Source organism: Oncorhynchus keta, chromosome 34 (assembly GCF_023373465.1).
Source record: "Oncorhynchus keta strain PuntledgeMale-10-30-2019 chromosome 34, Oket_V2, whole genome shotgun sequence".
NCBI lineage: Eukaryota > Metazoa > Chordata > Actinopteri > Salmoniformes > Salmonidae > Oncorhynchus > Oncorhynchus keta.
The window spans coordinates 72,598,273-72,613,964 of NC_068454.1; the positions used below are offsets into that span (position 1 = coordinate 72,598,273).

General features: G+C 43.9%; 1 protein-coding gene across 1 annotated transcript; it reads right to left on the reverse strand.

Annotated features, from left to right (window-relative positions):
- Positions 1 to 204: 204 nt before the first annotated feature.
- On the reverse strand, positions 205 to 14,713 carry LOC118367818 (Schwann cell myelin protein-like). The gene is made up of 11 exons (XM_035751490.2): positions 14,620 to 14,713; positions 5,029 to 5,081; positions 4,868 to 4,943; positions 4,178 to 4,540; positions 3,697 to 3,987; positions 3,174 to 3,425; positions 2,402 to 2,671; positions 2,192 to 2,288; positions 2,017 to 2,103; positions 1,794 to 1,869; positions 205 to 1,660 (listed from the first exon to the last, which is right to left on the reverse strand). Exons 2-11 carry the CDS (start codon positions 5,053 to 5,055, stop codon positions 1,595 to 1,597), a joined length of 1,605 nt encoding a protein of 534 aa, XP_035607383.1. The 5' UTR covers positions 5,056 to 5,081; positions 14,620 to 14,713; the 3' UTR covers positions 205 to 1,594.
- Between the last annotated feature and the right edge of the window lie 979 nt (positions 14,714 to 15,692).

Here is a 15,692-nt window from a genome sequence, read left to right on the forward strand (position 1 = left end):
TTTTAGCCCAGTTATAGATCATTTGTAGTCAGCAATGGAGGAGTGATTGCTTCCTGCATACACTTCGAGACATCTTAGAAAAGTGAGTTAGGTAAAGAGCTTTTTTGTTTGTATTAAAGGATCAGTGTTGTATTTTGACACAGGCTTAAATAAGATAAGTAGCCAATAGACAGAGAGTAGAATAATTTGTCTGATTCTCTGTAATAACGGTATGGGAATAATAATGCATTTTATTTTGTAAAGATGTTTCTTGCATCAAACACCACAACATTTTCAGTCACCTCCTTCTCTGAATGACAAGTGGATTAACAGGTTACTATCAAGCCCTGCATGTTTAAAAAAAAAAAAGTTTTACATCTCATGGAATGTAGGCCTACATTGAACACCGCACATTGGACGCTACTGTAGGCTGAATGATAGAACAGCTATTTCCATGTTAAAATGTAATGGGTTGCATTTTCTCCAATGTTTTTGATGGTAAATCACTTTGGTAGGCCTACATTATGATCAAATAGCCACAGTAGCCTGTTCTTCAAATGAGTGGTATTGTGCAGCTCTACAGTGGATGGTTAGGAGAAATCCACTTGAACGTCCCTCCAACTGGTAATTACTAGTTAAATCAGCCATGTACCCTTGTGACAAGAAGAATGGAAGCTTGTTGTGTGCAACAGGGAGGGTCAGTTGAATGCAAGATTTTCAAATAACTTAAAATTGTTAAACATTTGTAGCCTGTCTATCTATGGGTAACAGGGTTGCCGTATTATGCTAGACCGGCTCCGTTTTTCACCACAAAACACCAGAAAATGGCCAAAAGAGTATAACCAGCTCGCCTGATTTTACACTACAGTTTAAAAAGGAATAGTTCCACTATATTAAAATGAGAGTTCAGATCACGTAACAGACAAAGGAATCACTTTTCACATAAAATAAATAATAATCTTCAGAAATAACTTCATCAAAAGCAACAAAATGACTAGGGCTTTACAGTGATGGTGAAAACTGAGTATTTTTTGGGGTTACTGGGTTCAAATCTTTCTAGAAGTCACAGGGGGTGCATGGAGGGAGATGAATTTTGACATATTTGTAGTAATTTAAACGCATTTAAATGCTTGTTAGTGCCTTTGGTATGCTTTTGGTTTGTGTACAATAAAACATGCAGTTTGACTGAATACATTGTAGAGGTGGCCGCCTATTAGAAGACTTTTAGAAGCTTTATGGCCTCCCATGAGACGGAATGTCATGCCAGTTAATGTGTTAGGTGGTGTTCTGTAATTAACAGTCCAGCTTGTACACAGTTCGGCAGTCTTAATGAGACTAACATAAGTGTATGTGATACCAAAGAGCCTGAATCACCTAAGCCATAGATAATAAAATTTAAAAAACTTGTAAAAGCCATAACACAAACCCATAACCCAAATAAGATTGTGCCATTTTCTTTAGCCTTTAGAACCATGGAGCTACATAAAGCTAACAAATATAAGCAGTCAGCTGTTCTGCTACATCGACTTAAAATGTTAATATTTTACTGGAAACTTTGACAGACTGAGTACCACTGCCTCTGGGCCAGCTGACTTCCACATGCTTCCTGTTGTGTTCACATATTAGCATAGACTGCATCATCTCCACCAACACACTCGTATGGGTCGCCATCCTCTTCAGCCTACAGGAAACCAGATCAGAGACACAGTATCATCATCTACAACACCACCTCTATTGTTTAATCCTTTGTATCTCCTCAGAGCTCAGATCCTTACAACACCTGTACATGTCTGCAGTAGGCCTACAGTACATACCTCCATGTTGCCATATAGCTGATCGTTGGTGTAATAGTTTGTGTGGATTTCACTGCTGGTGTCTTTCTGCTCTTTCCTGTGGATAAAGTTAGGACAACTCTCAGATGTATTCCCGTCATTTGACAAGACACCACAAGAGTAAATGTAGGCGAATGGGCTTTAACAACTCAGCAGGATGTATATATTATGATCACAGATAACAGAACAGCCTGTAGAAAAATACCTTGATGGTGAGGGATGTGAAAAAGCACCCTTGGCTGTGTCCACGTCCTGATTGCTGGTTACTGACTGGTCACTACGACTCCTCCTACTGTTGAGAAAAATAATGTTAAGTTATCAAAACAAACAAACACAAATCTATATAACTCCTTCCAAAAAGAAAAAAAATAGTAACTTACCCCTTCTTGTTCAATACGCAAGCTGACATGAGAATTAGTATTACTACCACCACTAATGCAGCAATACCAATTGAAACGTACAGCATCAACTTCTTATCTGTCCAAAAACAAATAAATATGTTGTATTAATGTACTAATAATATCCTTTATTATGTTAATACTGTATGCAATACTTAATTTATGATGCACTTCCCCCACTGTTTCCTTTACCATTTGTGGACACAGTGAAGGACAAGGTGGCATTGCCCTGTGTGTTGCTGGCATGGCAGTGGACGGTCTCGGAGAAGCCTAGTGCCCTCTGTAGGGTCACCATGGTAACTGACCCATGCCTCTCCACTCTGGTACTGGGCAAGGTGGGCAGGGGTCCATCTGGAAGAGACCACTCCACAGAGCCGGGGGGCTCCGAGTCCACAATGCACAGACAGGTTACCGTGGAGACGTCTGAAGTGCAGGCAGAGCCCACTTTGATCTCAGGGGGGTCTGCGATGAGAATGATAAACAGTTTGGTTTTAACTGAACATGTAGTGCTACATCCTGAAGAGATTTGTCTTAATATTATATACACAGAAAGGACATGCTCCTTATTAACTCAAATCTCTAGCCACTTTAATAATTACAAATGGGATGTAATAAATGTATCACAAGTCACTTTAAACAATGCCACTTTATATAATGTTTACATACCCTACATTACTCATCTCATATGTATATACTGTACTCTATACCATTTACTGCATCTTGCCTATGCCGTTTGGCCCTCGCTCATCCATGTATTTATATGTACATATTCTTATTCATTCCTTTACACTTGTGTGTATAAGGTAGTTGTTGTGAAATTGTTTATATTACTTGTTAGATATTACTGCATGGTCAGAATTAGAAGCACAAGCATTTCGCTACACTCGCATTAACATCTGCTAACCATGTGTATGTGACCAATCAAATTTGATTTGATTTGATTTGAATGTCTGCATCTACTTACACTCTACATTGAGTTTCAGTGGGCTAGAGTGACCTTGTCCCTCTGTGTTGATGGCAGTGCAGTAGAGGGCTTCAGTGAGTCTGGTCACATTCTCCAGTGTGATGGTAGGTCCAGTGGTGGGCAGAGGTCCTCTACTGTTGTGCCAGCGGTAGCTGTGGGCAGCAGGGTTACTGTTACTGGAGCATCTCAGCTTCACAGAGTCTCCCTCCTTCACACTGGACACTCCCTCCACCTTCACATCCACTGGGGCATCTATGAATCACAGCATTAGTAAGAATTCTATTACTATGTAATAAACATCTTAGGACAGATTCAGTGTATCAATCACATGCTAAATCTATTTCAAATGTAAAAAGGAAGTATGCCAAATCCAGACTCTGGACAAAGTGCATGTTTCCTTTTCAAAGAAGATACATTGAATTTCTTCTTTCACTTTTGTCGTATGCACAGAAGCATTCTGTTTTCACAGAAGTTAAAGTGTAAATCTTCCAGTGTTATTAACACAAAGGTGTGGTGCACTTACATTTGACATTGAGAGTTTTGGACATTTTCACTGGCTTCACTCCCCTGTGTTCTGCTGTGCAGACCAGAGACTGGTTGTGATCAGTGATGCTGGGGGTAAAGGTCAGGAATGATGTCACTTTCCACTGGCCGTTGGTCAGCTGCTGTGATTGGACACTGTGTGTTCCGGAGTGGCTCCAGGTTAGGAGAGGGGAATCAGATGGGCAGGAGTGAGACACAGAGCAGGAGGCAGAAACCACTTCCCCCACCTTCACCACCTCCCTCACTGACAGAGAGGGGGGGTCTGGAGAGCCTGAAATCAGCAAAGAAAAGAGAACAGTTATTGCAGTTCTCTTGAGGTGTGCATCCACAACTTCTTAGTTATGTCCTTTCTGTAATATAATTTTAATCTACAATAAGCTATAACTATCATTAGGGTAAATAATGGGATACTATAATACAACAAAAAATTATCCTTGTCAATTTTTACCCTGGGAACTTACTGCTCACTGCAATGGAGACCGTGTCATGTATGTAGGAATACTTGTTTTCGTCTTTAATTTCAACCCTAAAATGAAAAGGTCCTTTGTCACTGCGATGGAGGTGGTCGATTCTGAGAGAGCAGTTCTTCTGCCGGAGGTCTCCCACCAGCTCTGTACGACCCCTGTAGTCTTTGATGATGTTGGAGCTGTCTGGGTGGTATATAGTATCATGGGTGCCTTTGAACCAGATGCCAGTGAATTTGGAGGGCTTCTTCTCTGGTTCTGGGTAGTTGAATGAGCAGGGAATCACGATGCATGAGCCCTGCAGGCCGGATACTGAGCTGGGCACCTCAGCAGTCCATGATGAGGCTTCAACTCCCATCACTCAAATAGCAGTAGGGGAAATGTTAATAAGAGTTGTTGGACACAGTCAATGCATGTGAGTATAATAAATATAATCCCTGATCTTCCGTGGGCTAGTCAAGTGGAATGATTTGAACAAATCAAGAGGCCATTTTATTGTTCATTTTGTTCAATTAATATTTTAAAGGGGGAGCCCCTCAAGGTTAGTAATACACATGCACCTTTTGCTACTCGCTACCTTTCGCTATTCTTTTTAACTCTCACCACATTGTTTTGTATTTTGTTGTGTGTAATTTAATAAATAAATACAATATTTTTTTACTCTATACATCTAAAGTTTTATCCTACCTCCAAGCCAAATGCAATGAATAAGAAAAGGCCATGTTAATGTTTCACTCTGCATCCCCTCCTCTTTGTGCAGGACCTGAGGGAATAAGAATTATTTTATTATTACTAGAATGTTAGCATTTCCTTTGACACGTTTAATGTCTAAAAGCCAAATCACTTACTTGCATAGTTGAATATTTCTTTCTCATGTCAGATAACCACTCTCCTTCAGAGACTAAGGGATTTGACATATAAAGGAAATATTAGCATCCTGCTCACACTTCCCATTTCACATATAACGTGATTTCTTTATTTTTGCTATCAGGACTTCCCATATTTTGTCTCTGACTGATGGTGGGGTGATTTAACTGTTCCGTTGAGGGTTAACCCACTAAAGTGTAATGTCTTTGAGAATATGTGTTTTGACTGTTTTCCAAATTGCTAAACTCAAAGGTTTTCAGAAGCTATGGGTGAAATCTCTTGAAATCAGTAAAGAATCTTGTAAGATTGTTACCGTACCATTCCGCCGTGTTAACTTTAGTCAGGGCTATTACTCACACTCCGTTATTAGCACTAAAACCACATGATTAACTCAAACGTTTTATCATATGCATTGCAATTCAATTTCCTTCAAACAATGTACTTGTGATCAAGTATTTCACATCCTGTATCATGATCCGTGCTGTCACCGTTATAGATATGATGATAGTCACGTCTATTATAGGGATTGGATGAAGCTCAGTGTTAAATTCAAATCCCCCTATCACCATAACTAAGCCAATATTAGTTTATTTAATGGGGAAGTATGAATTGGGCTGTTCGAGAAGGTTCGAATCCGAAGCAACCTGCCTATACATAGTTTAAAGTACAATAGACCCTTCGTCAGTACACGACACACTGATGTCACACACATTCAACATAAATGTTTTTATTACTTCTAAACAAAAACCTTTTTGGGGTTCTCATACACTTACAATTATGTTTTGATTCTTGCTTGAACATTCGTTGTGATCTTGTACAATAACTAACTTGGATGCAGCAGTTGTTAGTTAGAATACTAACACTAATTGATATAGGCTGTAGCAAAAGTTAGACAAAGAGTAATTTTACTGGTTGAAGTTGAAGTGTTTTTTACGTCGATCCCGGAGCAAACACCAATTATTCCGGAGCTAGCCAGCTGAAGAGTTCCATCAGCCACTCCTGGGCTACAATCACATATCCGGACCCGTTTTACTGCTGATGCGGAGCCCCACCGGGCCTTCACGACTGGACAACCGACGTTATCTGCCCGAGGGAGTTATCCAACTCGCCCCTCCGTCGCAACGTTACCTGAACGTCCATTTGCGGCCCGCTAATCGTTAGCTGTCTTATCGGCTGCTATCTGAATAGGTCTATCGGACAATTTTTCTTGGGTCACTATAACTATCTATTTTGCCAATTGGATTGATCCCCTCTTCTACACGGATTCCCACTAATCTACCGACAGAAACGCACGAGGTGGCTAAAAACAGACCTCCATCCTCTGCTCGCTTGCTACCAATGGCCCGGCTAGCTGTCTGAATCGCCATGACCCCAACCAACCTCACTACTCACTGGACCCTTATGATCACTCGGCTAAGCATGCCTCTCCTTAATGTCAATATGCCTTGTCCATTGCTGTTCTGGTTAGTGTTAATTGGCTTATTTCACTGTAGAACCTCTAGCCTTGCTCACCTTATCCAACCTTTCAGTTCCACCACCCACAAATACGATGACATCACCTGGATTCAATTATGTTTCTAGAGACAATATCTCTCTCATCATCACTCAATACCTAGTTTTACCTCCACTGTATTCACATCCTACCATACCTTTGTCTGTTCCTCTGGTGATGTAGAGGTGAATCCAGGCCCTGCAGTGCCTAGATCCACTCCTATTCCCCAGGCGCTCTCTTTTGATGACTTCTGTAACCGTAATAGCCTTGTTAACATTAGAAGCCTCCTCCCTAAGTTTGTTTTATTCACTGCTTTAGCACTCTGCCCACCAGGATGTTCTAGCCATGTCGGAATCCTGGTTTAGGAAGACCACCAAAAATTCTGACATTTCCCATCCCCATCACATTTTCAGACAAGACAGAACAGCGGTGTTGCAATCTACTGCAAAGATAGGACAGAAATCTGCAGGCTACTATCCAGGTCTGTACCCAAACAATTTGGGTACAGTTTGGGTACTTTTACAAATCCACCCCTCTAAAAACAAGTCTCTCACCATTGCCGCCTGCTACAGACCACCCTATGCCCCCAGCTGTGCTCTGGACACCATATGCGAACTGATTGTCCCCCCCATCTATCTTCAGAGCTCGTGCTGCTAGGCGACCTAAACTGGAACATGCTTAACATCCTACAATCTAAGCTTGATGCCCTCAATCTCACACAAATTATCAATGAACCTACCAGGTACCACCCCAAAGCCGTAAACACGGGCACCCTCACAGATATCATCCTAACCAATTTGCCCTCTAAATACACCTCTGCTGTTTTCGACCAAGATCTCAGCGATCACTGCCTCATTGCCTGCATCCGTAATGGGTCAGCGGTCAAACAACCTCCACTCATCACTGTCAAACGCTCCCTGAAACACTTCAGAGAACAGGCCTTTCTAATCAACCTGGCCGGGGTATCCTGGAAGGATATTGATCTCATCCCGTCAGTAGAGGACGCCTGGTTATTTAAAAAAAAATGCCTTCCTCACCATCTTAAATAAGCATGCCCCATTCAAGAAATTTAGAACCAGGAACAGATATAGGCCTTGGTTCTCCCCATACCTGACTGCCCTTAACCAACACACAAATCTTATGGTGTTATGCATTAGCATCGAATATGCAACTTTTCAGGGAAGCTGGAAACCAATATACACAGGCAGTTAGAAAAGCCAAGGCCAGCTTTTTCAAGTAGAAATTTACTTCCTGCAACACAAACTCAAAAAGGTTCTGGGACACTGTAAAGTCCATGGAGAATAAGAACACCTTCTCCCAGCTGCCCACTGCACTGAAGATAGGAAACACTTTCACCACCGATAAATCCACTATAATCGAGAATTTCAATAAGCATTTTTCTACGGCTGGCCATGCTTTCCACCTGGCTACCCCTACCCCGGTCAACAGCACTGCACCCCCCACAGCAACTCACCCAAGCCTTCCTCATTTCTCCTTCTCCCAAATCCAGTCAGCTGATGTTCTGAAAGAGCTGCAAAATCTGGACCCCAATAAATCAGCCGGGCTAGACAATTGGGACCCTTTCTTTCTAAAACTGATCTCCCGAAATTGCCACCCCTATTACTAGCCTGTTCAACCTCTTTCGTGTCGTCTGAGATTCCCAAAGATTGGAAAGCAGCTGCGGTCATCCCCCTCTTCAAAGGGGGGAACACTCTTGACCCAAACTGCTACAGACCTATATCTATCCTACCCTGCCTTTCTAAGGTCTTCGAAAGCCAAGTCAACAAACAGATTACCGACCATTTTGAATTCCACCATACCTTCTCCGCTATGCAATCTCGTTTCAGAGCTGGTCATGGGTACACCTCAGCCACGCTCAAGGTCCTAAACGATATCTTAACCGTCATCGATAAGAAACAATACTGTGCAGCCGTATTCATTGATCTGGCCAAGGCTTTCGACTATGTCAATCACCACATCCTCATCGGCAGACTCGACAGCCTTGGTTTCTCAAATGACTGCTTCGCCTGGTTCACCAACTATTTCTCTGATAGAGTTCAGTGTCAAATCCGAGGGTCTGTTGTCCGTGCCTCTGGCAGTCTCTATGGGGGTGCCACGGGGTTCAATTCTTGGACAGACTCTCTTTTCTGTATACATTAATGATGTGACTCTTGCTGCTGGTGAGTCTCTGATCCACCTCTACGCAGACAACACCATTCTGTATACTTCTGGCTCTTCTTTGGACACTGTGTTAACAACCCTCCAGGCGAGCTTTAATGCCAACTCTCCTTCCGTGGCCTCCAATTGCTCTTAAATACAAGTAAAACTAAATGCATGCTCTTCAACTGATCGCTGCCTGCACCTGCCCGCCTGTCCAACATCACTAATCTGGATGGCTCGGACTTAGAATATGTGGACAACTACAAATACCTAGGTGTCTGGTTAGACTGTAAACTCTCCATCCAAACTCACAAACATCTCCAATCCAAAGTTAAATAGGAAGCCAATTCTAGATGTTGCACAAAGCATCCTTCACTCATGCTGCCAAACATACCCTTGTAAAACTGACCATCCTACCAATCCTCGACTTTGGCGATGTCATTTAAAAAATAGCCTCCAATACCATACTCAATAAATTGGATGTGGTCTATCACAGTGCCATCCGTTTTGTCACCAAAGCCCCATATACTACCCACCACTGCGACCTGTACGCTCTCATTGGCTGGCCCTTGCTTCATACTCGTTGCCAAACACACTGGCTCCAGGTCATCTACAAGACCCTGCTAGGTAAAGTCCCCCCTTATCTTAGCTCGCTGGTCACCATAGCAGCAACCACCTGTAGCATGCACTCCAGCAGGTATAACTCTCTGGTCACCCCCAAAACCAATTCTTCCTTTGGCCGCCTCTCCTTCCAGTTCTCTGCTGCAAATCATCTAACATCTCATTCCAAAATCACAGGCATTAACTTGGAGTTTGTCCCCCCTTTGCTGTTGCTTTAACAGCCTCCCCTCTTCTGGGAAGGCTTTCCACTAGATGTTGAAACATTTCTGATAGGACTTGCTTCCATTCAGCCACAAGAGCATTAGTCAGGTCGAGCACTGATGTTGGGTAATTAGGTCTGGCTCGCATTCGGCATTCCAATTCATCTCAAAGGTGTTCGATGGGGTGGAGGTCAGGGCTCTGTGCAGGCCAGTCAAGTTCTTCCACACCAATCTCGACAAACAATTTCTGTATTAACCTCGCTTTGTGAACGTGAACGTGGACATTGTCATGCTGAAACAGGAAAGGGCCTTCCCCAAAGTGTTGCCACAAAATTCAAAATTGGAAGCACAGAATCATCTAGAATGTAATTGTATGCTGTAGCGTTACAATTTCCCTTCACTGGGCCTAGCCTGAACCATGAAAAACAGCCCCATACCGTTATTCCTCCTCCAACAAACAGCTGGCAGTATGCATTGGGGCAGGTAGCATTCTCCTGGCATCCGCCAAACCCAGATTTGTCCGTCAGACTGCTAGATGGTGAAGAGTGATTCATCACTCCAGAGAACGCGTTTCCACTTCTCCAGAGTCCAATGGCAGCGACCTTTACACCGCTCCAGCCGACAATTGGCATTGTGCATTGTGATCTTAGCCTTGTGTGCAGCTGCTCAGCCATGGAAACCATCTTCAAGAAGTTCCCGACTAACAGTTATTGTGCTGGCCTCCCGGGTGGCGCAGTGGTTAAGGGCGCTGTGTTAAGAAGCAGTGCGGCTTGGTTGGGTTGTGTATCGGAGGACGCATGACTTTCAACCTTCGTCTCTCCTGAGCCCGTACGGGAGTTGTAGCGATGAGACAAGATAGTAGCTACTAAAAACAATTGGATACCATGAAATTGGAGAGAAAAACGGGGTAAAAAAAAGTTATTGTGCTGACGTTGCTTCCAGAGACAGTTTGACACTCGGTAGTGAGTGTTGCAACCAAGGACAGATGATTTTGATACGCTTCCGCACTCGGCGGTCCCGTGACTGTGAGCTTGTGTGTTCTACCACTTTGCGTCTGAGCCATTGTTGCGCCTAGACATTTCCAATTCACAATAACAGGACCTAAAGTTGACCAAGGCAAATCTAGCAGGGCAGACGGTGCAATGCTGAAAGTCATTGAGCTCTAAACTAAGGCCATTCTACTGTCAATGTTTGTCCATGGAGATTGCATGGCTGTGTGGTAAATGTTATACACCTGTCAGCAACGTGTGTTGCCGAAATAGCCGAATCCACTCATTTGAAGGGGTGTCCACATACTTTTGTATATATAGTGTAGCTACTTTAGTAGGTCAAAGCTGTGTGCTGTAAAACTTTGGTAGAGCATGGGTGGCATAGGCATTGGGGTGCTCATGTGAATGTAATTTATTTGTCGGCTTCAAACCAATGCCTATTCTCACTAAAAGCATATATTTTTAGTTTTTAATATAATTAGGAATTAGAATACTAGAATGTACATGAAAATTCTTGTGACAGTATCAAAGGTCAACCATTTTGGTCAGGGACTTGGTCAACCATGGTCAGTCAGTGTGTTGTTATAAGGTATTGTGTAAAACAATCAATTTTAAGATTATACGCACAGTATGTTTATTGGATAGCTAGCCAACCAGTTTAATAATGTGAGTCTGGAAGGAGAGTTAGCCAGACAGTCTAGCCAGACAGAATATGTGGACAACTATAAATACCTAGCTAAGTCAGAACCGTCCAGAGTGGTGATGCTAGTCGGGTGGGCGGGTGCGTGCAACGATCAGTTGAAGAGCATGCATTTAGTTTTACTTGCATTTAAGAGCAGTTGGAAGCCACGGAAGGAGTATTGTATGGCATTGAAGCTTGTCTGGAGGTTTGTTAAGCTTCTCCAATCCAAAATTAAATCTAGAATCGGCTTCTTATTTCGCAACAAAGCATCCGTCACTCATGCTGCCAAACATAGCCTCTTAAAACTGACTATCCTACCGATCTTTGACTTCGACGATGTCATTTACAAAATAGCCTCCAACACTCCACTCAGCAAATTAGATGTAGTCTATCACAGTGCTATCCGTTGTCACCAAAGCCCCATATATCACCCACCACTGCAACTTGTATGCTCTCGTCAGCTGGCCCTCGCTTCATATTCGTCGCCAAACCCAATGGCTCCAGGTCATCCATAAGTCTTTGCTAGGTAAAGCCCCGCCTTATCTCAGCAAACTGGTCACCATGGCAGCACCCACCCATAGCACGCACTCCAGCAGGTATATTTCTCTGGTCATCCCCAAAGCCAACACCTACTTTGGCCGTCTTTCCTTCCAGTTCTCTGCTGCCAATGACTGGAACGAATTGCAAAAATCACTGAAGCTGGAGACTCATATCTCCCTCACTAACTTTAAGCATCAGCTGTCAGAGCAGCTTACGATCATTGCCCCTGTACACAGCCCATCTGTAAATAGCCACCCAACTACCTCATCCCATATTGTTTTTTTTTTGCTTCTTTGCACCCCTGTATCTCTACACATTCATCTTCTGCACATCTATCACTCCAGTGTTTAATTGCTAAATTGTAATTATTTCACCACTATGGCCTATTTATTGCCTTACCTCCCTAATCTCACTACATTTATACACACTGTATATAGATTTTTCTATTGTGTTATTGACTGTACGTTTGTTCATCCCATGTGTAACTCTGTGTTGTTTGTGTCCACTGCTTTGCTTTTTCTTGGCCAGGTTGCAGTAAATGAGAACATGTTCTCAACTGGCCTACAAGGTTCAATAAAGTGAAATTTAAAAAATAAAACAATTACAATTCCGCAGATTGGCTGGGAGGCAAGCCTACTACGACAGGAACCCAACGGTTCCTCTGTAACTCAGCGGGTTAGCGGCGCCACCTCACCGGTCACTCGGGCTTCCCGGGAGCAACGCTTACCTCCCCCGGAACGTTTCAATGGAGAGCGGGGAACCTGTTGGGCATTTCTAGCCCACTGTGCCCTCATTTTTGAGTTTCAGCCCTCCTCCTTCCCCTCAGACCACTAAGTTTGCGTACCTTACCACGCTGATGTCTGGGAGAGCGCTCGCCTGGGCTACAGCGGTATGGGAGCAACAGCCGGCCATATGCGGCAGTCTGTAGGAGTTTGTGGGAGAGGTTTGATTCCCCATTCTCCAGGAGAGAGGCTGCCCTGAAGCTACTCCAGCTGCGCCAGGACTCCCGCAGTGTGGCAGACTATGTGGTGGATTTCCGCACAATGGCAACGGACACTGCCTGGAACCAGGAAGCGCTGTTCGACATGACCTGCTCTGAGACTCTGTGTAGGAACAAGGACAAGCTTGCAGCCCAGGAATTGCCCATGGATCTCGATTCCCTCATTGCCTTGACCATCAGGATCGATGGGTGACTATGGGAACGTCGGAACGAGAGGAGATTCGATTTGGTTTATTTTGTTTGCCCGTCCAAAGATTCCACCTCGCCTCTGAAGTATCCCGGAAGCACCCGACGGCCACATTGCGGAGAGAACCCGAGGCCACCCGTGGTTCCCCGAGAGTAGCCGAAGACGGTCGAGTCATCAATTCCCGAACCTATGCAACCAGGTTGAGCTGGGTTGTCGCCAGAGGAACCGCGATACAGGCTCAACACTAAGAGCTGCCTGTGTTGTGGGGCTCGTGGTCATTTTGTATCCTCTTGTCCGCTAAAAGACCTGGCTCACCGGTAGGATCGAGTACTCTGGTGGGCTTCTCTGCTCCTCCTACTCGCACCGGTTTCATGACATTTCGCTGTTGGGAAACCTGTCAAAATGTATCCGGGTGCTCATTGACTTTGGGGCCGATGAGACCTTTTTGGACCTACCCTGGCTTCCTAGCTGTATATCCCCACACAGCCCCTCTCCATTTCCATGGATGTCAGAGCGCTGGACGGCCGGGTCACCCACACTACCACTCCCATCAACCTACGTGTGTCAGGGAACCAGAGCGAGGCCATCCAGTTCCTGCTCAAGTCTCCTCAGGTTCTCGTTGTATTGGAATTCTCCTGGCTCCAGCGACCTCATTAACTGGTCTACTGGTGGATGACGCCCTCTAGTTGTGTCCTCTCCCGACGGCCCAGGCTTCTTCTTTGTGGAGAAGGACAAGACCCTGCGCCCGTGCATTGATTACCCGGGTCTCAACGACAGAATGGGGAAGAATCGCTCCCCACTATGCCTCAACACCTCGGCCTTCGAGCCACTCCAGCTTTTCGTAAAAGTTTCATCACTCCACCATTCCTTTTCTGGGGTACATCATCACTGCAGGGAGTGTACAAATGGATCCCAGGAATGTGACAGTGGTGGTGGATTGGCCCCAGCCTACATCCAGGGTGCAACTGCAACGTTTCCTGGGGTTTGTCAACTTCTACCACCAATTTATCCGGGGTTACAGCACCCTGGCTTCCCCCCTGTCAGCACTCACCTCGCCCAAGGTTCCATTCACGTGGTCTCCAGCTGCCGACCAGGCGTCCCGGGAGCTCAAACATCGCTTTACCACAGCTCCCATCTTTGTTCATCCTCACCCTTTCCATCGGTTCATGGTGGATACCTTGGCATACCTTCTGCCCACATGTTTGTCCGTCACTGTCGTTGTACCTGGAGGAGAGCCCGGTTGGCCCTCCACAAGACCACCTCCAGGTATCGATGACAAGCAGATGGCACCGGACCCCAGCTCTCCGGTATCGGCTAGGGCAGAAGGTTTTGCTGCTCATCCGGGATCTGCCCCTCCAGGTGGAATCCCGCAAACTCTCCCCCCGGTTTATTGACCCTTTCCTTTTCCCATCTCCAAACTCATTAGCCCCATCAGCTTTTTGTAGGCCTTAACAGTTTGTGGGCACCTTTTGTCATCATTATAGTGCAATCAATGTGTTGTGTCTTGGCTTTGCATGCATGCATGCCCCCCCCCCATTTTGAGTGGCTATGGCTGTGACTAGGCAGACATTTCACTAATCTATCCCTTATTATTGATAAAGATCATTAGTCAAGCCCAATTCTAAATACAGTAACAGTTCCAAGCAAAAGTGCTGCACATAGTATATCAAACTCTAACACAATTATTAAAATTGTCTTTACCTTATAACAATTACCGGTCTTCCAGTAGACATGTGTATGGCGAGAAAGTGTTGGTTCAACATGGAGCGCCCCTCCCTCGCTTGTCATGTATGGCTTTTCTAATCAAGTTGAGCAGTGACTCAGTCCAGGAAGTAACAAGTGGTCTAGCTGTAGGACCTCATACATACAATAGCGGTTATAGTGCCTGAATGCATCAACTAAATATGACCATTAACATGATAAATTGTCAATTGCTAGAGAGTAATTAACAGATCACAAGCAAAGAATGTGCTGAACACAAACAGATTTGTTATTTTATGTCTGTTGTTGAACAGTTACACATGTTCATATTCAATCTGATCTGGAGACGATTTTCAAGATACTTTAGATAACAATTCTCCATCTCAAGTATTCTCCATCTCAAATATTCTCCATCTCAAGTACATACAGTATATATCAATATGGCCTGTTTTGACAAATGACTCTATACTGTATATGTTTGTACATTCTAATGGACAACAGAAGCACTATGCTGACCTGATTGTCAGTTACACAGAAGTGGATTACAGTTAAATGGGGCAACACAAAAACAATAATATACTGTATATATACTCCTCAACTATTATAACTGTATAGCTATTCATATCAGGTTCATTTTGATTCACTGATAGAGGAATTCTAGATTCCTATGTATTTTGTGGCCAAAACCAAATTCACACTCGTTTCTAATTCATTAATGAGGTGTAAGTTCATTAATTATGCATGAAGTAGATCGAGACCAGTCTTAAAAGCCAGGTAAACAGCGTTTAGTTTCCCACCCTCTCTCCGATTCTCACAAGAGCCCATTGTTTTTAGGTCTGGACTCTCCTTCTACTCCCCCATAAAACTACATTCCAAACTGTCTAAAATATATACTTTTCTCCACTAATGGAACACCACCCAAACATTTCTTATCTGTCTGAAAAGCTATAGCATCTGTTAGTTCTGCTTACATCTGTTAGTTCTGCTTACATTTTCAGTAACAGCCAAGAACCAAGAACCCATGCATTTCATATCATAACATAATAGTATCAGAATAAATGGTTTTATTCAGA